Below are 22,500 nucleotides of genomic sequence, written 5' to 3'. Positions count from 1 at the left end.
AAAAGAGAGGAGTCAGCTTGTCCTTTGAAACTAGGCATTGAGTTCTCCTCTCAATAGCTTTAAAGGTCCTAGACATTCTCTTTCTCCAATACAAGGTTGTCCAGTCTGTACTGGAAACCTGCTGTGCAGTGTAGCCACCTTCCTGAGGATCACAGACGGATCTTCTGGGTAACTTGCTGCAGCTTCTCCACCAGTGCTTGCTGCTTCACCTTCATGCTATGGAGATGGCTTCTTTCCTTACATCTTATAAACCAACTGCTGCTACTTTCAGACTTTTCTTCTGCAGCTTCCTCACCCCTCTCAGCCTTCATAGGATTGAAGAGAGTTAGGGCCTTGCTGTGGATTAGGGTTTGGTTTAAGGGAATGATGTGGCTGATCTTTAATCCAGTGCACTAAAACTTTTCCCATATTGTAATAAGGCTGTTTTAGCCTCATATCATTTCTGTGTTCACTGGAGTAGCGCTTTTCATTCCCAGTTTGGCTGTTGGCATGGCTTCTGGCCTGTCTTATCTTTCCAAGTGTCTCCTTTTCCTGAGCTTAACTATTTCTACCTTTTGATTTAAAAACTCTTCTTTCACTTAAACACTTAGAAGCCATTGTACAATTTCTAACTGCATTTGTAAACAAATGATGCCAAGTTTTTTCAAAAATGAGGATATAATTTGTAAAGTAATTTACAAAATCTGTTATGTGGTAAATTCCCAATAAATACAAGGTATTGCTAATATTATTGGCATGAATTATTATCAGAATTATTACCACTTAATTTAAACATGTTTTTGTTTCAAGAGAATAAGGAGGCCCAAGGAGAAGGAAAGATGAGGAATACCAGTTGATGGAGAATAAGAACAAAGGTCACATTTGTTCACCATCTCATGAGTAGTTTGTGGTGCCCCAAAACAATTACAATAGTAATACCAAAGACCACAGATTGTTGTTACATGTGGAATCATAATGAAAAAGCTTGAAATACTGCATGAATTACCAAAATATAACACAGACACCAGAAGTAAGCACACACTGTTGCAAAAAAAAATGTTGCCTACTTAATTTTTCAGCACAGGATTACTATAAGCCTTCAATTTGTTAAAAAAGGAGGAGGAGGAGAAGGAAAGGAAGAAGAGGAGAAAAAGAGATTTCTGCAAAGTTGCAAAATGTAATAAAGTAAGATCAGTGAAATAAAACAACTTTTTAAACCAAGTTTCTAGTAAAAAGTAAGAAAAAAAGTCACATATTCTAGGAAATGTGACTTCTCTGCATATGGCTCATCTGACTTTGTTTAAACAACAACATTTCAGATGAGGACATTCAGTCTATACATCAAATAAGCTTGAATACCCTAAGATATACTGTGTCTTTTGATATGAGAAGGTGTAGGCTTACCCATAACTTCAGACACATTTCTAAATTTCCCTCACATAAAAAGACCTCTTCCTTTTGGAACAGATTCCATAATTTTGAATATGCTCAATTTATTTGTTTGTTTTCAGCTATAAATGCAGTTCAGCCATGAAAGAAGTCATGCCTCAAGGAAAAAAAAAATCAATATGAAACAGAGCACCAATAAAAAAAAAAAAATGCTTTACAAAAAAAAAAATGTCCCTTTGCATAAGGGTCCTACAGGTCTAAACCTCTTAACTGCAGACTGTGAGCAGCCAGGTGTCAGCTTTGGAATATCCGTGCATTTAGAAAGGCATATATTGTGCTTATGCACCAATTAATAGATCCCAAAGGCAAACATTGTAAAGCATAGGAACACTTGCCGAAGTAGCAGGAATAAAGGCCATTAATAGTGCCCCATTCTAGTAAAGAGCTGAAGTTATGATACATCCTTCCCAGTAGTTTTTTTTGGGGGGTGGAGGGGGGGTGGAGGAGAAATTATTGGCATGCAGTAGTATATAAAGTTAGCACAGCACATATATAGGACCACATGAAAAAAAATTAGGACAGAGAGAGTATCCGAAATATTCTGAGGCTGGAGAATAAGTATTTAATTGAGCCTTATTATAAAATATGTGAAAGTCCACATCCTAGGGAGGAAGTAAATACATAGTCTTCCTCCTAGGATACAGGTTAGGGCAACAAGGCTTTAAGCCAGTGACAAGCATCCAGTCATCCCCACCCACTAACCCTGAGCAGGTGCTTGGGTATCATTTCGAAATTATTTCATACAACATTTGTATGTTAAGGTCCAGCAGAAAATGTTTTGTAGGAAGCAAACGAAATGCAGGAATAAAACAACAACAATCAAGATGTGTAAATATGATATGGCATGCAGAATGGCCCCACAGATATCCGTTCATTAATGTGTAAAAAATGTGAATATCAGACAACTACAGAAAAAAGGGCCTTTTTACACATGACTGAGGTTGGAAAGGTGACCCTGGGTGATCATGTTGATCCAGCCTAAGCCTATGAGCAGAAAACTTTCTCTAGCTGTTACCACAAGAAGAAAAGGAAATGCAGCAGAAGGACCCAAGATCTATACCATTCAAGGGTCTCCACCATTCACTTGTAGAGGGGCCACCAGGAAAGGAGAAGGAATAGGGCTGAGAGACCTGCCACACCACTGGCAGCCATCAGACCTACAACTGTAAGGAGTGACAATTGTCCAGTCCAAAGTGAGTAGTACAGGAGAGGTGGCAGAGCAGATCTGTCTAGAGGCATCTGAATCCATTCCCACTACCCTGAGGATGAGGGTGGCTGGCTAGTCCTGAATGAACAGTTTGTAAAATCAGGGTGGTTGACGCTCAACACCTCTTTCCTTCTGGAAATCCATTTTGTTTATGTGTGAGGCAGAGGTTTCCAATATGACTTGTTCCCCCAAAATGATAATGAGCTTCTCTGGAGGTCAGATTTCAGAGGAATGAAGTACTTCCAGTGGGCCACAAGAAAAGAGGACTATCAGAAGCTCATATTGGTCTCAGGCTCCTGCCCCAGGTGCTTCTTGTCTTTATTAACTTTGGTTTGTGCTCTGAGCTGCAGTAAACCAGACCCATGGATAGGACCATATGTTGAGCCCTGGAATCCCTCCCAGTGAACCAGTGAACCTGGGAAAGGTTCTAGGGCTTGAGAAATAACTCTTCTCCAGAGCCTCAGCAAAAGAAACAGGCAAGCAAAAGAAACAGGCAAGCAAAACAACCAGCCCTGCTGACATCTACACATAGAATTCACCAACATTCACTCAGACATTAGACTTATGTCAGCTATGACCTAATAATTGTGTTTTGTATGAAACCACTGACTGCAGGTCACTGTAACAGCAGCAAAAGAAAACCAATTCAATGCAATATTACTGATAAAAAGTGTAACTATTACAATTTTTTTTTTTTTATTGAATTCAGGGGCACTTGACCACTGAGCCACATCTCCAGCCCCTTCTTTTACTTTATTTAGAGACAGGGTCTCACTGAGTTTCTTAGCACCTCACTTTTGCTAAGGCTGGCTTTGAACTTACAGTCCTTCTGCCTCAGCCTCCCAAGCCACTGGAATTACAGGAGTATGCCAACACTCCCAGCACAAGGAATTTTTTTTAATGGTAAATTTTCAATGGTAAATTTGCCAGCAGATTCAGTGTCTGGTGAAGCCCTGCACCTCAATGAAAGCGTGCCCTCCTGCAGAGTTGGAAGGGAAAGAACCCAGAGAGTTAATCCAGCTTTTGTATAAGGCAGAACCATTGTGATTTAACACCTAAAGTCCCCACCTGGTGATACTGGTAGCTGGGAGGCAGGGGCTTTTAGAGACTATCTATGCTTGGTGGGGTAGGGAAAGGAGAGGCTGCCTGCAAAACTATTAAGTTGCCTTCAGAGTTGTTTTGTTCCAAATAAGGCTCTCCAGAGACACCCATTAGAAACCAGCCCAAATCACAGAGTAACTGACTCCTTGCTCTTACAAGTGACCTAGGGTAAACTTTGCTCCTTATAATATTAACTTCTCTGCCCAGGAGGCATTACCAGAAATGTTTTAAGAAGCACAATCTCCAAAGGAACATGCTCAAGAATAGCCCACTCGTGCATGTGAGTTTTCACAGCAAAAGCCTCTTTCCTCCTTTGGGGAGGTGCTGCTGTGGGAGCTAACCTGAGTACTCTCTAGACATGATGCAAGTAATAAATCTTCCTTCACTCTTCTATCTCCTGGTGTGCTTACTGGTTTTACATTCACCAAAGAGTGAACCCATTGCTTTAGTTTAGTTTAGTTTAGTTTAGTTTAGTTTAGTTTGATTCTTATCTTCAAATATAGGGATAGGGGACTATACCATCAAACCATAGCCAAGAGGATCGAGCATCTGTCTTAAAGAAGCTCAAAATACAGGCAAGTAGAAAAACTACACTTGGATTCTAAGACAAATAAAGCTGAGGCAAAGATCAAGAGAAAGGCAGAATAGGAGGGGGCTTAATTGGGTCTGGGGATCAATAATGATAGGTTTTACCCATCTCTTAATTCAGCAAACATTTTATTACCAAGCACACTCCATGCAGTGCTGGGGATGTAGGGAGCAAAGTTAGGGTCTCTGGATAAGCTCCCTGGGAGCAGGAGCAGCCAGCACCTGACACTACTCTACATCACAGCCTAAACACACAGTGCTGGCCAAGAACAGAGGTGGGAAGCACCATCCTCACACATATGGTCTGGTATTAGTAATCCTCCCCATTTTTATTTTTAAAAATCATTTAATAGGAAGCATTTGAAAATAAAAATATTTTCATGTGCTTACTACATCATTATCAACTTTTCATAATTTTGAGAACATCAAAAAAGAAAAAGAATGCAGGGTACTTGGTCAATATGCTGTCACCTAAAATTAATTATATTTTCAGATTTATTCTTTTCATCATATATGGCAATTATAATTCACATAATTTTTAAAAAAAATCAACTTCCAAAATCAATCCCAATTTTCAATGGATTCTGAAATATGAATCCAAATTATGATTACAGAAGTGAATCCATTAATTCAAGAAGCATTTACAGAGGAACCACCATGAATGCAACTATTCTTGACACTATTTCTCCCAGGGCACCTGACCTGAAATCAAAATGGCACATGGTGACACTTAGATGTGGCTTCCCTCTGGCTTAAGTGAAAATTAAGAATTTTCATTTTCACCATTTCTCAGTCATTTAATTGTGTGGTGGGGTTAAAACACCCTGATTTAATGTAACAAAGAATTAGCATGCATTAGCTATTACTTATCTAAGATGAAAAAGCTGTATTTAGTTTCCTATATTCACAGATTTTTCATTAAGTTTTAACTCTTACTCCTTTTTTCCCCCCAGTGCAGGCAACAATTAAACCCAGGGCCTCAAACATGCTAAGTTCTACCACTAAGTTATGTCCCCAACCATGTTACTCATTCCTAATCAATGTTCATCTTAAACCTGCCATGGACTTGGTTTTCTTTGAATTAGCTCAACATTAATATCTACTTCTAATCATATACCTGGCATCTGTTTCTTTAAGGCCAGTAGCAAAATTTCTTACAAATCCCACCCTGTTTTGCTCTTTCATCTATTGTTAGAGAACTAGTTCTTGATTCAATTAACACCAACATTTATTGCAAGCTAATAAGAGTTTCTGAGATATTTCCATATAATAAGTAACAGAGTTTTATAATTCTACTGAGGGCAATTTGTTACCCCAGGATTATGATCATTGTGGCCTTATAGCCTTATCATAAGCAAAATGCTAAGAAGTAGTGGCTTTTAAGCTAACATCTTTCCTCTTGCCATGGAAATTGAGGGGGAGAAAGTTATCCAATATTCTTAGCCTGTATTAAACAAACCTAAACTATGTATCTTGTTACTGTAGCAAATTATACATTATCACAAACTTCACCACTTTAGCTGTTTTCAACCTCCAGTTCTGCTGCATGACTCCATTCACCCTGCTCTGAAACTGTCTCCTCCACTCATTTCCAGAAATTTCTCATCTTCCCAAACAAAAACTCTGTATCCACTTAACACTAGCTGTCCCTTCTCCCATCACCCAGCCCCTGGCAACCACCTAAACTGTATTTTCAATAAAAAGCAATTTCTTCTGCCTCTGACAAATCTTCCTTAGTCCACACTGCACTGGGTGCTCCACCAACCAGGTACAGGTATCGTGTTGAGAGCTCCAACACTCTCCCTTTGGAGCCTGTATTTCAGAGCACAGGGTGACTAACGTAGTAAGTACTAAGTCTGTAATAAACTAGAGCTACTGGAATAATAAAAAAGTTAAGCAAACAAAATTTAAATCCTCTAAAAGGAGCATGGACATGTACATAGAAATTAAAAAAAAAATATGGCACTTATATCATTTTAAATAACTGAAAATAGCTTTGATTTACAGTAATCTCAAAAAGTCCTACAGGCCATGAATGACAAGGGCCACCTAGGTTCCTGAACACATGCTCCATAGGGAGATTCTCCATTATATGTATTTTTAAGTGTTCTGCTTCTTGGAAACCTCAGTTAATCAGAGGTCACAGAAGAATGAATTTATTGGATTTAACGATGCTAAGACAATGTAAATTCCTGTGTAACTGAACAAGAATAAAATGGATTGTATGTGACTTCTGGATCCCTAGACTTTACATGACTTAAAGGAATAATGAGATGACATTCTCAGTATTTAACTGGATTACAAAACTGTTTTCCTTTTACTTATTTCATTAATTAAACATGAGCAATGTGTTTTTTTAAAACCACTGTGTCTTTCATGCACTTGAAAGCTTGTTCAAATGCTTTTGGAGGCTCTATATCTGTAGTTGGTGTGATAGATTGCAGCAACCCATAGGAACTGGCAAAATTTATACTCTGACAGATCATATTTCCCAACAGAGGAACATACCCAGAAGCTTTCTTCTCGCCGATACTGTTTCCAGTTCCTCCCGCTGTCACTGAACATCAGAAGGTAGCTGGTCACCCAGTCGGAGCTCCCATATCCTCCCTGGGTAGCCACTGCCGTGACCTTCATTCTCTCTCTGAGGTCAATCTGCAGCCACTGGTATTTATTTGACACAAGTGGAGTCCAGCCACCAGCTCCTTTTCGTGGAAATGGAAATAAGAAAAATGGTATATTTAAAATCCAGCATTTTGCCTCATTGCACCCCTGAAAGCAAGATGAGTCCCTAGCAGCTCTCCTGGAGGCATTAGTAAAATTCAACCAGGGTTCTCACTCTGATCTGGAAATAATAGCTTCAATATGTGGCACCACATATTGAACACAAGGAATTTAGGCTTCATTAAGTTGGACTAAGTGAACTTCCTTGAATGGATTATCCCAGCACATCAACCCAGTGAAAGAAAGCACACTGGCTCTTTGTACATCAAATAAAAATTTTAAAAAGTTTATTAAGAATGTTAACATCAATTAAACATAAAAATCATCATTTCAAACCATAGAATATATATTATCTCATAGTTATACACACAATAAAGAACACAGGAAGGGTGATCTGTAGTTCTTAAACTCTGGCTTTCTAGTGTTCACTAGTTCATTGTTAATCTGGGTAGAATCAACTCAACACAGATTTGGACAGCACATCAAGGTTCCCTGGAACTCTTGCCTTTACTGGCCTTTATGCATGATTTCCCCTTTACTGGGCATGAAGAAAAATATCCATACTACAGTACAGCTAGAAAACCTTAATCCTGGATCCCCAGTGTCAGGAAGCAGTGCTGAAGGCTGGGATAGTAAGATGGTTATGGCATGAAGCACTCAGGTGCTTGCAGATTCATAGAACAAATAGATATCTCAAGAACAATTTGAAATAAAGTGCAGTGGAGGGTGGACGATGCAGAAGTGGAGGAGAATTCTATGCAGAAGAGTTCTGAGGGGCGAGTCGGCAAGGTTAGAGAGAGCCCCACATAGCAAGTGGTACCTTTACTGTCTGAAAGGACAAAGAATTTCCCAGGCATTCAAGACAACAGAGCAGAACAGAAATGATTGTGCTTTGTTGTGTCTAAAGCCTGTCAAAATAGAAAATTAAGGGTGCCTGAGGATATACTGTTGATGTATTTTGTTCTTCCAGTTTAACATAAATATGAGGTGTGCACAACTGTTCATAATTATCACCAGGGACTTGGTCCAGGACCCCCTTGGATACCAAATTCCAAGTACATTATATAAAATGATGTGGTATTTGCATACAAACTACCCTCTATGTCATTTAAGTCCTCTATATCCTTTAAATCATCTCTAGATTCCCTTCAATATCTAATATAATACAATGCTATATACACAGCTATGATACAGTATTATTGGGAGGAAATCACAAGAAAAAAAGTGTGTGTCATATTCAGAATTATTTTTGTCTTTTTTTTTTTTTTTTGATTGGAGGTTGCTTGAATCTATAGTTGAGGAACCCATGGACTTAGGTTTATATTTTTTTATTGGATTTTCTGATTTTCAAATTAATATGTAATTATGAAAATTTAGAAATAAGCTTTAAAATCATTATCTTTATAATAATATCTAGAAAATGACAATATCTTGTCAATGATCCCTAATGGGAAAAAAATTGCCTTTTTTTCTAACTTTCTCCCAATACTCATTCCTAAGTCAAGGCTCTAATAGTATTGTCTGACAGTTTTTGACTACATACATTGTTAATTTGTTTTTTAGATGTGTCAGCTCATTAACTGCTAGCACTAAACACTAGATTTGCTTAGGAGGCAGGAGTTGGGATGATCTGATACCTGCATCAGGACTCCTGAAGGTATACGTGGGAACATTCAGACCCCTGTCTCTTGGCTGTGTCCTCCATACACAGCTCTACATGCATATTCCTCCAGGAAAATATAAAGCTTACCAATCGTTAAACCCAGGTTCCTTCTAGGATTTCTTCATTTGTTCAAATATTCAAAATTTTCCTAACCACAAAGTCTTTTTCTTTGATTTGGAATTCAAATCAGCTATGATTATGGCTGTTCTGAAGTGCATTTGCTATATTTTATTTTGAAATAATTTCAATTTACAGAAAAAATACAAAGATTATATAGGCAATCTCCATATCTTTTTAACTAGCTTCCCCAGGACACTTTGATCAAAACTAAGGTACTAACATTGGAATAATATTCTTATACCTACAAATAAAAATTGCATATAGTTATGGTGTACCACACATTTTGGCATATTCATACATGGTAGAGTAGCTATACCATATAATTAACATATATATAGCTATTCATATAACATATATATATAGTTAACACATATAATTAACATATTACAACAATACTAACTGTTTTGTGGTAAGAAGACTTAAAATCTGCTCTCAGCAACAATCACATGATGGGATAATTACTTTTAGGAGTTCAGTAGAACAGTGTTATTAAAAAGGCCTCAAATTATTTTGATTGCTTGAGTTTTCCACTCAATCTTTTTTTCTAGTCCAGGATATACTCCAGGATCCTACATTAAATGCCATCATCCTGTCTCCTTAGAGGCCTCCAGCCTGTGACATATTCACAGCCTTTGCTTTTCATGAGAAGGTGGGTTATCACTCAGTGCCTTCCTGCCTAGTCCCACAGTCTGTTGGACTTTCTGATATAATTTTTGCTCTGTCTGAGATTTCTGAGACTTAACTGACAATCCTGACTAACATTCCTGCTGCAACAGCACCTGATTTTGTAGCTAGTTTTTAAAATGTCAGACATTAAGTATTGTTGATTCTTTTATATTAAAAATTTCTATATTTGATATTTTAGAAGACTCACTTAAACCACTGAAAAACTATTAACTTTCCTGTGTTCTAGCTCCTATTAGTTAGTATTGTAGTGGCACCCCCTTCTCCACAGAAAATCTTAACTAAACTTCTCCAGGAATCTTCACCATAATTGATTTTAGGACTATCAGCAAAAGAGTCTCTACAAAAGAGTTCAATGTAGGTAAACTTCCTATTTTCCTGTTGCTTTTTTTTACTTGGCCACTGGCCTGGAAGACATCAGCACTCCAGGTACTCAACACCCCTTTTCCTAGTTTCTCACAAATATTTATCCAGTATAGTAGTTTGAAAAGTGTGTTTGCAAATGCAAAATGGGATTTTAAAAAAAGACGAATTCTGGCCTTGAGCTGGAGCTTTACAGAGATGTCTACATTCTAAGATAAGAGAAATTATCAGTTGGCCTCCATGGTAACAGGGGCGGGGAGAGGGGGGCAGAGGGTTAACTTGCCCAAAACAGTGAAGTAAAAGGGAGAGAATTGAACAACAGCAGGGGAGGTAGAGAGGGAAGATGGGAGGGGAGGGGAGGGGAGGGGGGATAGTAGGGGATAGGAAAGGTAGCAGAATACAACAGTCACTAATATGGCATTATGTAAAAATGTGAATATGTAACAGATGTGATTCTGCAATCTGTATTTGGGGTGAAAATGGGAGTTCAAAACACAATTTGAGTCAAATGTATGAAAGATGATATATCATGAGCTATTTAATGCTTTAAATAATCAATAAAAAAATAAATAAATAAAATAAAGGTTGATGGATCTTTATTTTATTCATGTAATTATATGCTGTGCTGAGAATTGAACCCAGTGCCTCATACATGAGAGGCAAGCGCACTACCACTGAGCCACAACCCCAGCCCAGAAAAAGCTGCTTTATGTGAACTTCTGTAGTCTGTGAACTTCTGAGCCCCTCCCCTTCCATGCTGGGTATAAAGTTCTGAAAGTACCTGATCTCGGGGTTCAGGGGATTAATATAGCGAAAACTGTACCCTCTGAACCTGGCTGCAGCCAAATAAAACTGTTTCCTGCTATCTTTGGTGCCCTGCCTCATCTGTCCCTACAACAGTATTAAAGTTCTCAAGAACATATTAATGATACAATTCTTTTTTTCATGTCACCATCTTTTTGTCCTTTTCATTCCCTCTGGAAACCAGGAAACATAATTAATATGGGAACCCATGTAGAGAAGCACAGCCAAATGAAAAATAACAGCATGTTTCCCACATGTAGCCCTGGGTCCAGCCTCTCCCTCAAGAGCAGTCCCATCCCTGCAGGCCAGCTTTCAACATCTGCATTGGATTGACCTTGAATATTTCACATCCTTTACCCGTGGAGAGGAGGGGCTGCTAATATACAAGTTAAGCTACTTGATCACCTGGGTTCCCTGATAAAGTAATGAAACTTCAGAATGCCCCCTGCCATAAGGCAATCATGTCATCAAGAATATACTCACAGATAAACCCCAGATTCCTGCAGGCCATTCCTGGTCCTCTACATATGCTCGCTGTCCACAGTACTGGGGTGGATGGTGCTTTTTCTAAAATTTAATGAAGTATTGAAGAGAAAGAATGGGGAATATACAAACTCTAACTTTAGGAATACTAGGGAGCTTGAGACAGTATGTGAGACCACCCCTGCCAAACAAAAAAACAAACCAAAACACTAATTAGAAGGGCTGGACTTGAGGGCAGCCCCCTACTAACTAGCATGGATAGGCTGTTTAGGGGTAGGAAGGCTGAGGTAGGAGGACCACAGGTTCAAGGCCAACCTCAGCAACTTAGCAAGACTCCGTCTCAAAAAATAAAGAGAACTAGAGATATAACACCAATAGTTCTTAAAACTGATCAGCCTGCATTATCAAACACAGCAACTTCAGGAAAGAACACAAAGGAACCCATAGCCCTTGAAATGAAGCCCAGCAGTTCTCAATTACCATTTCATAGTGACTAATCCTGAACCCACAAGAAAGGTGTCCCTTGCCACAGCTCTCCCACTGCTCACAGCATAGGCTGCTTGTCCACTGCCCCCTCTTCTCCAGCCTCAGCCCCTTCACAGAAAACTTGGCTAAATAAATAAAATTCTAAAAAAGCAGCAACAACAAAAACCTCACTATTTATACAAATAAAAAACATATTCTGAAGCACCAAAATCTCCATCAAGGCCCATCACCTACCCTCAACCCCAGTTATTCTCAAGAATAATATTCCCAATTGTACACAGCAAAGTCCTAACGTCTGGGAAGCCACCAGCCACAAAAACATCCATTCCCCTATAAGAAAAGTGGGATAAGTTTTTTTTTGTTTGTTTGTTTGTTTTGTTTTTGTTTTTTAGGATTGGGATGAAGATCCAATAAGAAGATGTGTGAAGTTCCTGGTAATTCCCCTCCACATGTTGGAAGTCAGTCAGGCTGCCTGCGGCAGGTATTGCTGCCCTCACGGCAATTACAGCAAGAGGTCACACCAAGTGCTGTGATCTGCAGCCTCTTCATGACTTAAATCATCAGTCACCTGCCACTTTTACTAGAAAGTCCTCAGGAAATGACTCAAAAATGCTGAATAATTTGGAGAAGAAGATGAGAAAATGAAGAAAACAAAACTAGTGCAAGCATGTAACAAGCCCAGGACCCTCCCTGCCTTCATTACTCGGACCACAGATAGTGATAACACTGACCACTGCTCTGGTGGACCCTGAGCATACACTGCCCTAAAGAGTGTCAGAATGTCAGCTTTGTGCACAGAGGAATACTTAAAGGTGAAAGGTGAAAATCAGTGCATGTCTTCCTCAAATTTTAACAAGCACCAGAGCAAAGAAATATCCGACAGACCGGAGAAATGTCAAGTAGCTAATGTGACCTGAAAGATCCAAGGATGTTAAGGTCATTCAGAGGTCAAGCAAATAAATGCTAAATTGGAACTGTTGCCAAGGTAAGTTTCCCCCCAGGTCACTGTTAACATTGTTTCTAATGGCATAAGAACCAGCTCTGTTTCTTTCCTCACTTAACTGCATCTGAATTCACAGGTGTCTCATTAGGCATTCTAGATGACTAGGGTGAATTGGGAGAAGGTAAGAAAAGCAGGCAGTGTTCCCAAGGAAGACACAGGCAGCACTGTACATGCTCCCTGCTCACCACCTCAGAGATCTCTGGGCTTTACACCCTGAGATTTTGCACATGACCCTGCCTACTTTGCTGAGGGGGATCTACTAAAGCATTTGTTTTAGCTTTAATTCCTTAGGAAATAATTCCAGTTATCTACATGCAGGCTTTCTGGCTATGAGGGTATTAAAAATGCAGAATCCTGCCTCTAGACCCATCTATGTGTGCTCTGACTCCCTTCTCCTGTGCTTCCTAAAATTTTCCAGAAGTCTACCTGGTGTGCAGTTTCCCAAAAAGTGCATCTATAATTTAAAACCACAGTCAGACACCTAGTTGTAAAACAATTTCTTATGAAATTCAGATGCACTCTGCAGTGGCTTTGCAATTAAGCAACTCAAAAATGAATTCAAAATTCATTTATATTGGTCAATCTGAGATGTTCATTAAATGTCAGTAATATTGAAGAAATATAAGTGCATTTAAAACCAAGCCTTTGGTGGGTGGGCCATAATCACCCCCTGGGCATGTAGTAAAATAATAGAAGGGCTTAAGATGGTAAATATGTAGCTTCTGAAGCAACAAAGGCTCCATAAAGGCCCATCACCTACCCTCAACCCCAGTTATTCTCAAGAATTTGACCATCCATCCGAAAGAGTTTGTCTCCATGACTCCAAGGGAAGAAAGAATCCTGTTTTTGACAATTAGTAGCCAATAGCAAACACAGCTGACCCAGTCTCCTTTATACTAATCAACCCTTTGTACTTTTTAGTTCTCTGTCTTTGAGAACCTGTGCTTCCCCCTTAGTTACTTTCTAGTTAACTTTAAAAATCACTAATTCTGAAAGACACTCAGCTTAGCAAAATACTATTAAGTCTCCTACTAGCCCTGCAGAACTAGAACCTCTGATATTGGAGTTATAATGATAATGGCTACCTAGGTTACTTTTCAGGCATGTGAAGGCTGTTTTTGATGAAAACAAGGATTCTGCCAAGGGGCCTGTGCAGGTGTGCAATGGGTGGGCTATTGATGTCAGGAGGCCAAACCTCCACCCTCAGATCATGCTAATGCTACCATTTTCTGAACATGCATCTCAGGAGAGGCCATGAAGATTGATTACACCAGTGAAATCCACTGATTACTTGAACTCCAATCATGTTCACCCACACCTTAAATACCCTGCTTCCTTATCCCATAAATATCCCCAAACCCTATCCTCCAGGAGGCAGATTTGGGACTTGGGTATCCCACCTCCATGCTTGGCCAAATTGTGGATAAACTCTTATTCTATACAAAACTCATTTCAGTGACTGATACCTTGTGTAGTGGGCAAAAGAGCCTATCATGGGAACACATTGTGAGAGGTCACCTGGCTTCCTGAAGTTTTGTGTGCAGCATCCCCAGGGACAACTTTCAGAGCTCTTTGGAATTTGACATTCACTTCTGTAGCTCTTCCTACATAAACAAAAACCTATTACTACTGAATGTTAATCCATTTTTCTCATGTGCACTATTGAGCAGTTGTAAAAGAAGAGGCCAGAGAGGCACGATTGACATCTCAAAGATCTGTGGTGACCTGGTGCTTTCAGGTCTTAGTGGTTGCAAGTTTTGCATTGACTAACTGTAAGACAACAGTGCTATTTTCTCAAATTTGAAATAAAAATAGAATTGTCCAGCAAGCCCAGGGACAAAATGAACAAACAGTATATCATTTATGATAAGGTGAGCCACCAAGCTTTCTGATTTTATCATGTGGGTCTTCATATTTATGAAGTGTTGTTCAGAGATCCAATCATTCAATGAAAGCATCATTATACATCTTCCAGAGTTCCCTTGAGTTACTTCAATAGGTAAGATTTCAGACTGTCACATAGGAGGGTCAAAACAACATCATCTCCCTTGATGTCCCCATGACAATTAGGAATTTGCCCAGAAAGGCAGGAGGCAAGACACCTCACCTACTTCCTAGGGATTATCACTGTTCTTAAGAAACTGAATAAGTAACTCATTTTTCAAAATTTAAAATAAATGTAGGACCACATCAGGAAATACCAGAATGAGATCCTCAGAAATAATGCCATGAGAACTAAATTTTCCATCCATTGGTTACTGCTCAGTCAGCCAAATGCTTCTGGGAAAGAAATCCCATTGAAGAAAAAACATTTTCCCTAAAGATGTTATGACTGGTTAATTCATTGCAATTGGCAAATGTGCTGTGAAAGCCTTGGGAGAGAAGAGGCACATGTAGATTCCCCCTTATAGGAATATGCAGTGCTCTAATACACATGCAAAATGGAGGAGGTCCAAGCATCACAAATGGTGAATACCTGTGACAAAGGAACATTCCCAGTAGAGATATTCATCCCATCAGTGTGGCATAGAATGTCCCAACAAAGTTCATTTGACTTGATTTCTGTGGAGGAAACATGGCAACATCACAGGAGTCCAACTGTAAGAATTATAGGGAAGACAGATAAGGGAGTCCCAGAAACAGTCTTGTAGTACCCACTCAGTAAGGTCTCCACTTACACTCAGAGCAGACTGACATATTTCATGTCTGGAGCATCTTCAATCCTGCAAATTAGACCTGTTGTTCAAGATCCCAAATGCTTTGATTTTTTACTGGGATGCATATACCTTAGTAAACCCAGCTACCTCATGAAAGGTTGCTAATTCAACCTCACCCTTTGGCCAGGAATGAAGGCCATCTCAGATAGTGGAACTTTTACCAGGATCCCTGAACAGAAAAAAAGGGGCAAACTCTCATTACCCAGAAGAGGCAACGCAGTTTGTGCATGGATGGAAAGCACATAAGGCCATAGGCAAAATACAACTCCATAGAGACAGGCAGTTCATTTATAAACACATTAAGTGAAGCAAGACATCATGGTGCACTTCAAGGGTACACACTAATAAACTCAACATACCTCAGAGTGTACCATGAATGATATAAGAAGTTATAATAGTTATTTTGAAAGGGAAAAGAGTAGAATTTGCTACCCAAATTTTGATAAAATTTGGTTAGTCTAAGAAGGGCTCCAAAAACCATTTGGGAAGGTACCAAGTAAGCCTTAAGTACTACGTACTCTTACATAAATGGAAAACTTTCATGGCAAATTGGTGGCCATCATGATATACTGACCAGGCAGATTATATACACAGAAATAACTTTGAAATAAGGTCATTTATTTTTCATTCCTTTAGTTAATGCCATTTGCAAGAGATCATTACACATTCAAGCCCATGAGAAGCCAGGGAGAGTAAAGAACAGCTCAGAAAAGATGAAAATAGGATGTGATGACTTCCTGCTGAGCAGGAGTAGGAACTGCCTATCACATGGTGGGACAATAATCCACAATCCTTGCTCAGGAACAAAGCCCCAGAGGATCAGAAAAGTGAGAGGAATATGTGAAAAGCATAGGCAGGCTTTTGCTTGACTTCCATGTGGAATTTAGGGATATCACCTTGTAGGGGTAAGGTAGTCATCAGCCATTACCACTCTTTGCCAAATACTGATACTTTTCAACTTACCATGGCATTACATCCTGACTAACCCATCATTTGAAAATATTATAAATGGAAAATGCATTGAATACACCTAACCAACCAAATACCACTATATACTGTAGGCTATGGTTGTTTACCCCTAAAATTTGATCACATGGCCCATGGAAAACTTAAAATACAAACTTCAAAGTACAGTTATATCACTTTCACACAATGGTAAAGTAGCAAAACCATAAGATGTACCATGCCAAGTCAGAGAATTTATAATTCCTGGTTTCCCACTTCTTAGCCATGTAAAGCATCCTTCTTCCATGCCTTCTGTGGTTTCATGGGGCAAAGTGACTAAGTGTGGTAGCTGAGCTGTGGGTGGAACTGATAGGTCAGTTCTGAGCCTAACCTGCCAGTACAAAACCCATCAATACTTTTTCCACTCCCTCACAGTGACCCAGAATTCCCAAGAGGTCATCAAAAGGAAACAAAAATTGAGCTGAATCTGAATATACACAGGTCAACTTGACAGGAGCAAAATATACATAATCAAGGCCCTGACTTGCTGCTCAGCCAGAAACAAGACTCACAGACCTGAGGAAGGCCACAACATCAGCAAGAAGTGAAGTGACATGGGACACATTCAGCACAGAATGATGACTACTCCCTGGGAACACTTAGGAAGTCTACCACAAGCTTTAGGAACAGAAGTCAACTAGTCTTCAGGGTTAAGGTCAGGCAAACTCCCTCAGCACACAGCAAGAGTCAAGGACCAACATGAGGAGCTGACATACCATGACATTTCCTCCTATCATACAGTTCCACCAGGGCAGGAGACTGTCCTGTGCATCCCAAAACCATTTTCCAAAGAAAAAGGAACAGCAATAAAAAATCTGAGCATTCCTGGAAGGTGCTTAACCCTCCAAAGAAGGCAACTGAGTCTACCAGAGCCCGGATTCTGGAGGTAATTTTATAGTTGGTAGACAAAGTCACACCTAACACTGCCTCCTAAAGGATGCTGACAACACTGAAGACAAGGATGAACATGGATGAACTTGGCTGGTTCATTCTGTTTGTCTCATCTGGTAACTTAGGCTCTGCGGAGAATATAGAGGCTCTGAAGCTAGAGAAGGAGCAGGAAAGAACCAGAGCACCATCCCTTCCATGTGATGACTACAGGGCTGACTCAGAGCTTTTCCTCACACGTGCTACCATTTTGCATCGCATAGAAACTGACTAAATAAAGCTATGTACTTCCAAGATAGGGCTCTGTGCACCAGCCCATGGACATATTTAAAACACCCATTTTTACCTTTGACCTGTTCACAGCACTTCACACCCATGGTGCATCTGCAAGTTTTTTTTAAAAAAAAAAATTTTTTTCAGGAAACAATGGTAGTTTAAAAACAGAACATCTCTTGGCCCTCATAGATTTAATTTTTTTAGAAAGAACAAATAAACAGAATTAAGCATCTGATATGGAAAGGCAAAAACTTCTCTGTATAAAAAAACTAGGTTCTGTGAAAAAAAATGTGAGGGAAAGATTTGCATTGAATATTTAGCAACAATCTGATTTATATCAGGAGTTGACATACTTTCAGATATTTTTAACTATTATTTACTCTTTCAAGTTTTTTAAAACATTCTTGGATTAAAAGCCAATGAATTTTATATCATATACTACTGGGGAAACAGGAGAACTCAACTAGTCAAGTCCCATATTGTAAGAAGCTATTTAGTATCTTCAGGACAAATCTAAACATTTTCCTCAATCTAATCATTTTTATTTTCTTATGTATCTTCCTGATGTCCATAATAGAAGGTATACTACTAAATGTATGGAAGTGAGAAATAAGTATCTTAATGTTAACAAGAGTTTCTAAAATGCACAGCAATGAACAGTATTGGAAGTATTTTCCTGGCTCCATCAACAGATGAGCACAGTGTATTTTCTGTGGAAACATGCCCAATGGCTCAGCACTAGTAAGGCTGAGAATTAAAAGGAAAAAGGAACAAGTCAATCAGTTCCATTTGTCTCCATCTACTTTTGTTGTGCAATAAATGATACCGCATTCTCACTGCCACTTTGAGTTGCAATCAAAGCAGTTGACAATTTCCACAGTCTCCAATGGGGTCTCCCATGCAGGTGGCCACTTTCAGCTTTAGAGTCCACAATTTCAGCATCTGAGTTATGAGCAGAGCAGTCCTTTCCTGGAAAGGAACATTTATGTAAGCATTTGCAGGGAGCAGAAAAGAGAAAACCTCAATATGCTTCTTCCTAGTTAATTTCAACCTCCTCTGCCAAGATCACAGCTCTGGTCTCAAGCCTGCACCTACAGCCTCCATGACTGACAGGATGAGAAGGTAACACTGAGGCTGGAAGGCAGCAGCATTTAGAATCGCGGAGACCCTAGAGACTCTGCACAAGCAAAATGTGAAATGAAAGGCTCATGTGGCTACTTTTGGAGATAGTTTTCTGGGTGCTTATTATTTATTTTTAACTTCTGGATAAATTTGGAGTACAAAGTTTCTTAGGAGTTTTCTGAGAAGGAAAAAGTGAAAATTAATATTATAGCGTGTTCATATTTAGAATGCAGATTTCAGCCATCTGCTTTTATATGAGACATATTAACTCTTAATTTTAGTTTAATTTTGATGGCAACGAACAATCAAATCCATTTTTTAAATAAATTTATATCCATATCCAATGACATTAATTTTCTTAATTAGGTATAAGTTTTATGTCTTAAAATCTATCAATTTTAAAAACTTTAGTGCAGGCATTTTGAGTTATTAACTTTTCAACAGTTTATGTTTCTTGGTATAAAAAGCTAAAGAATATTATGTCAGGGTCACTCAGTTAAATGTATACCTGGAACCCATGGTCAGGCTTTAAATGGGAATTCCAGAAGAATTACCATGAGCAGAGATTTTAAAACTAACCTCTAAAAAATGGTATACATACACAATGGAATATTACTCAGCCATAAACAAGAATAAAATTATGGCATTTTCCAGTAAATGGATGGAACTGGAGACTATCATGCTAAGTGAAATAAGCCAGTCCCCTAAAACCAAAGTCCGAATGTTCTTTCTGATATGAAGATGCTAACTCACGATAAGAGGGGAGGAGGGTAGGGAAGAATAGAAGTACTTTGGATTAGACAAGGGTAATGAAGGGAAGAGGGTAGAATGGGAATGGAAAAAACAGTAGAATGAATCAGATATAACTTTCCTATTTTCATATATGAGTACACAATCATTGTAATTCCACATCAGGTACAACCAGAAGAATGGGAAATTGTAGTTCATGTTATGTATAATATGTCAAAATATATTCTATTGTCATGTATAACTAAAAATAGCAAATAAAAAGTAAATAAACTCTTTTTTTTATTGGTTGTTCACAACATTACAAAACTCTTGACAAATCATATTTCATACATTAGAATCAAGTGGGTTATGAACTCCCATTTTTACCCCAAATACAGATTGCAGAATCACATCGGTTACACATCACATTTTTACATACTGCCATATTAGTGACTGTTGTATTCTGCTACCTTTCCTATCCTCTACTATCCCCCCTCCCCTCCCCTCCCATCCTCTCTCTCTACCCCATCTACTGTAATTCATTTCCCTCCATGTTTGTTATCGTAAATAAACTCTTAAGAATATTTAATTCTTTGTTGAATGATAATACTAATCCATTACTATCTCTACAATAATTTGCTCTGCCAGTAGAAAACTCATAAAAATCACTGACTCAAGTGTGGCCACAGGATGATTGGCCATGATGCTCAGCCCTTTGGGAGCTGCCTCTCTGCTTTGGTCCCTAGAAACACCTGAACCTGCCCAGACTTCTCTACTCAGCCTTCTCAGTACTGTTCATAAGATCCCTTTCCATTATTTGTCACAAAAGTGTTGCTAAGAAATACTTTATTACATATTTTCATAAGTCAATAGAAAACAACATGAATACATAAGTAAATAAAATGCACAAGAAAAAAAGAAAACAGAAAACACACAAAGATAATCCTTCAGAAGAAATGTTGATATACTGAGCTTTGTAAATCACACTTCAGGAATGAGTATGAAGTCTGGTAGCAATATCAAGGAATATTTATTGAAATACACATTACATGCAATCAGAATAGCAACCATAAACACTAAACCTCGTTGGCTGATTGCTACTCTCAAACAAAAAAATTAATTTAAGTATGCAATAAAAGTAGTCTGAATATACAAGATGAATTTTGTACTATCATTTCATAATTCTGAGCTGTTAACTTTTTAAATAAAATATAATAGAAATAACTGGATCCTAAACTTGGAGATTTATCCCTCTGTATGTTTATAACCTTCACAGTATCCACAGCAGTGGAGCCTAAATCATAACAGGTTTGTGTCTCTGCATATCAGAAACACAACATGCAAGCCCATTGAGCTTCTTTAAAATAATTAAATTGAGTGTTTATTTGGTTATTATAATCCTTGAAACTTCTGAAAACTTTAGATGCTAACCTGATATTAGAGTAACCACCAGGCCAAAAATGGTAATTTGATAATATAAACGGGTAAAATCTGGTTGCAATGAAAATATATTTTTACTGTCATGCTAGAAAATATTTGAAATCTAATGGTCAGGCCACAGAATGACTCTTCACAGTTAAAAAAAAAAATGAGGGGCTGGGGTTGTGGCTCACTGGTAGAGCACTTGCCTAGCACATGTGAAGCACTATGTTCAATCCTCAGCACCACATAAAGATAAATAAATACAGGTATTATGTCCATATACAACTAAAACTATATTTTTTAAAAATGCGAGTGAACAATCATGGGCATGGTCTCCAACCCTCACTCTCTGGGTTTTCCTCTTGTATCAACTTTTTCCTATCAATGTATCTGATAACTAAGTACCATGCTTCATTTTTAAGGGATAAAGAAACTCAAGCTATACTTAAAACCCAGATCTTGAAATATTACATATAAGGAGCAAATACTCAACTCTAAGTCTATATCACCAACATTTACAAGGATGTACTTACAGAGGGCAGACAGAGCTCATTTTAAGCTATACTTCCTGAAAAATCACTCTACCTCTTTAGAAGGTTGTAGAGCACTTAACTTTTTATTGTATTCACTGATTTAATCCTCTGAACTACTCTTCATGCAACAGAAAAGGTAATTTACTCAATGACTTTGGAGTCTTGTGATAGAATAAGACATCTCCAAAAAGCAAGCCTGCTGCTTCCTTCACACTCTACAGGAAGAAAATCCCTACTATCAGCAGAGCCTACCCCTGGCCTTCTCCCATGTGATGTCCCAGGATAGTGGTCATTGCCCATCAGCATCCTGGTGTCTGTTGACTTCCCCCAGTGACTCTAACATTGGCTCATTTACTTATTTATATATTTGAGTTTTTCATCATCAGCTTACTAGATGAGTAACCTTTATATAGCCTGTTCTAAAACTAAAAAGAAATCATTGGAAATAATGAGTAGCCCCAATAATTCCCTTCTGATTAATTTCCTTTATGAGCACTTACTGGCAACCAATAAGGAAGAAAGCTATCAAAACAAAATAAAAAATAGATTTATAATTTATTTATAATTTATAAATTTATAATAAAAAGAAAGCAAATAGAAAATAACATGAAAAAAATCCAATTTCTTCAAATTCAATAAAATGCAAATATTAATTTTTGAGCTACAAGAATGGAAAATAACTAAGGATGAAAGCTCTCTCTGAGGAAGGAGCAAAGACAGCAGCCGACTCACCATCTCTCCGATTTAGACTTGCAAAGCCAGGGCCATGGCTACTGGACAGCTCTGAGGAGCTACTGAAGGATACCCTCGGCAAGGCAGACGCCAGTGGAGCATCACAGTTGTCTGAAGAAAAAAACAATACAAGCAGGTTATCACACTGGGAGAAGATGTCCTTTCTCCTCTTCCTTCCCTCTCTCCTTTCCTTTTTTCTTAAGAGGCTAGAACTTGCACCAGTCTTGGTCATAAGTGCATTAGCCCATATTTAACAACAAGCTGATAAGGAAAATAAAACCCCTGGTTTCAGCCTTTGTCATTGTCCATGGTGTAACTATTCTCAACAAGGCCAACTCAAAGCCCTTAGTGTGAAGTTATTGAAGCTGGGGCTGGGAAGGCATGCAGACACAAGCCACATAGCATTTCCACCATGAACACAGAAG

General features: G+C 38.6%; 1 protein-coding gene across 1 annotated transcript in view; it reads right to left on the bottom strand.

Annotated features, from left to right (window-relative positions):
* LOC308631830 (contactin-associated protein-like 3) overlaps positions 1-22,500 on the bottom strand; it is a 220,887-nt gene that overhangs the window by 173,808 nt on the left and 24,579 nt on the right. The window contains exons 2-3 of the mRNA XM_081263326.1: positions 22,076-22,186; positions 6,833-7,026 (exon numbers count right to left, since the gene is read on the bottom strand). Coding sequence (XP_081119452.1) covers positions 6,833-7,026; positions 22,076-22,186 — 305 coding nt within the window. The remainder of the gene's footprint in view (positions 1-6,832; positions 7,027-22,075; positions 22,187-22,500) is intronic.

Source organism: Spermophilus citellus (assembly GCF_964194105.1).
Source record: "Spermophilus citellus genome assembly, chromosome: 12".
In the NCBI taxonomy this organism is placed as follows: domain Eukaryota; kingdom Metazoa; phylum Chordata; class Mammalia; order Rodentia; family Sciuridae; genus Spermophilus; species Spermophilus citellus.
Note: the sequence above shows the minus strand (reverse complement) of the source record. Positions and strands in the feature narration are given on the sequence as shown.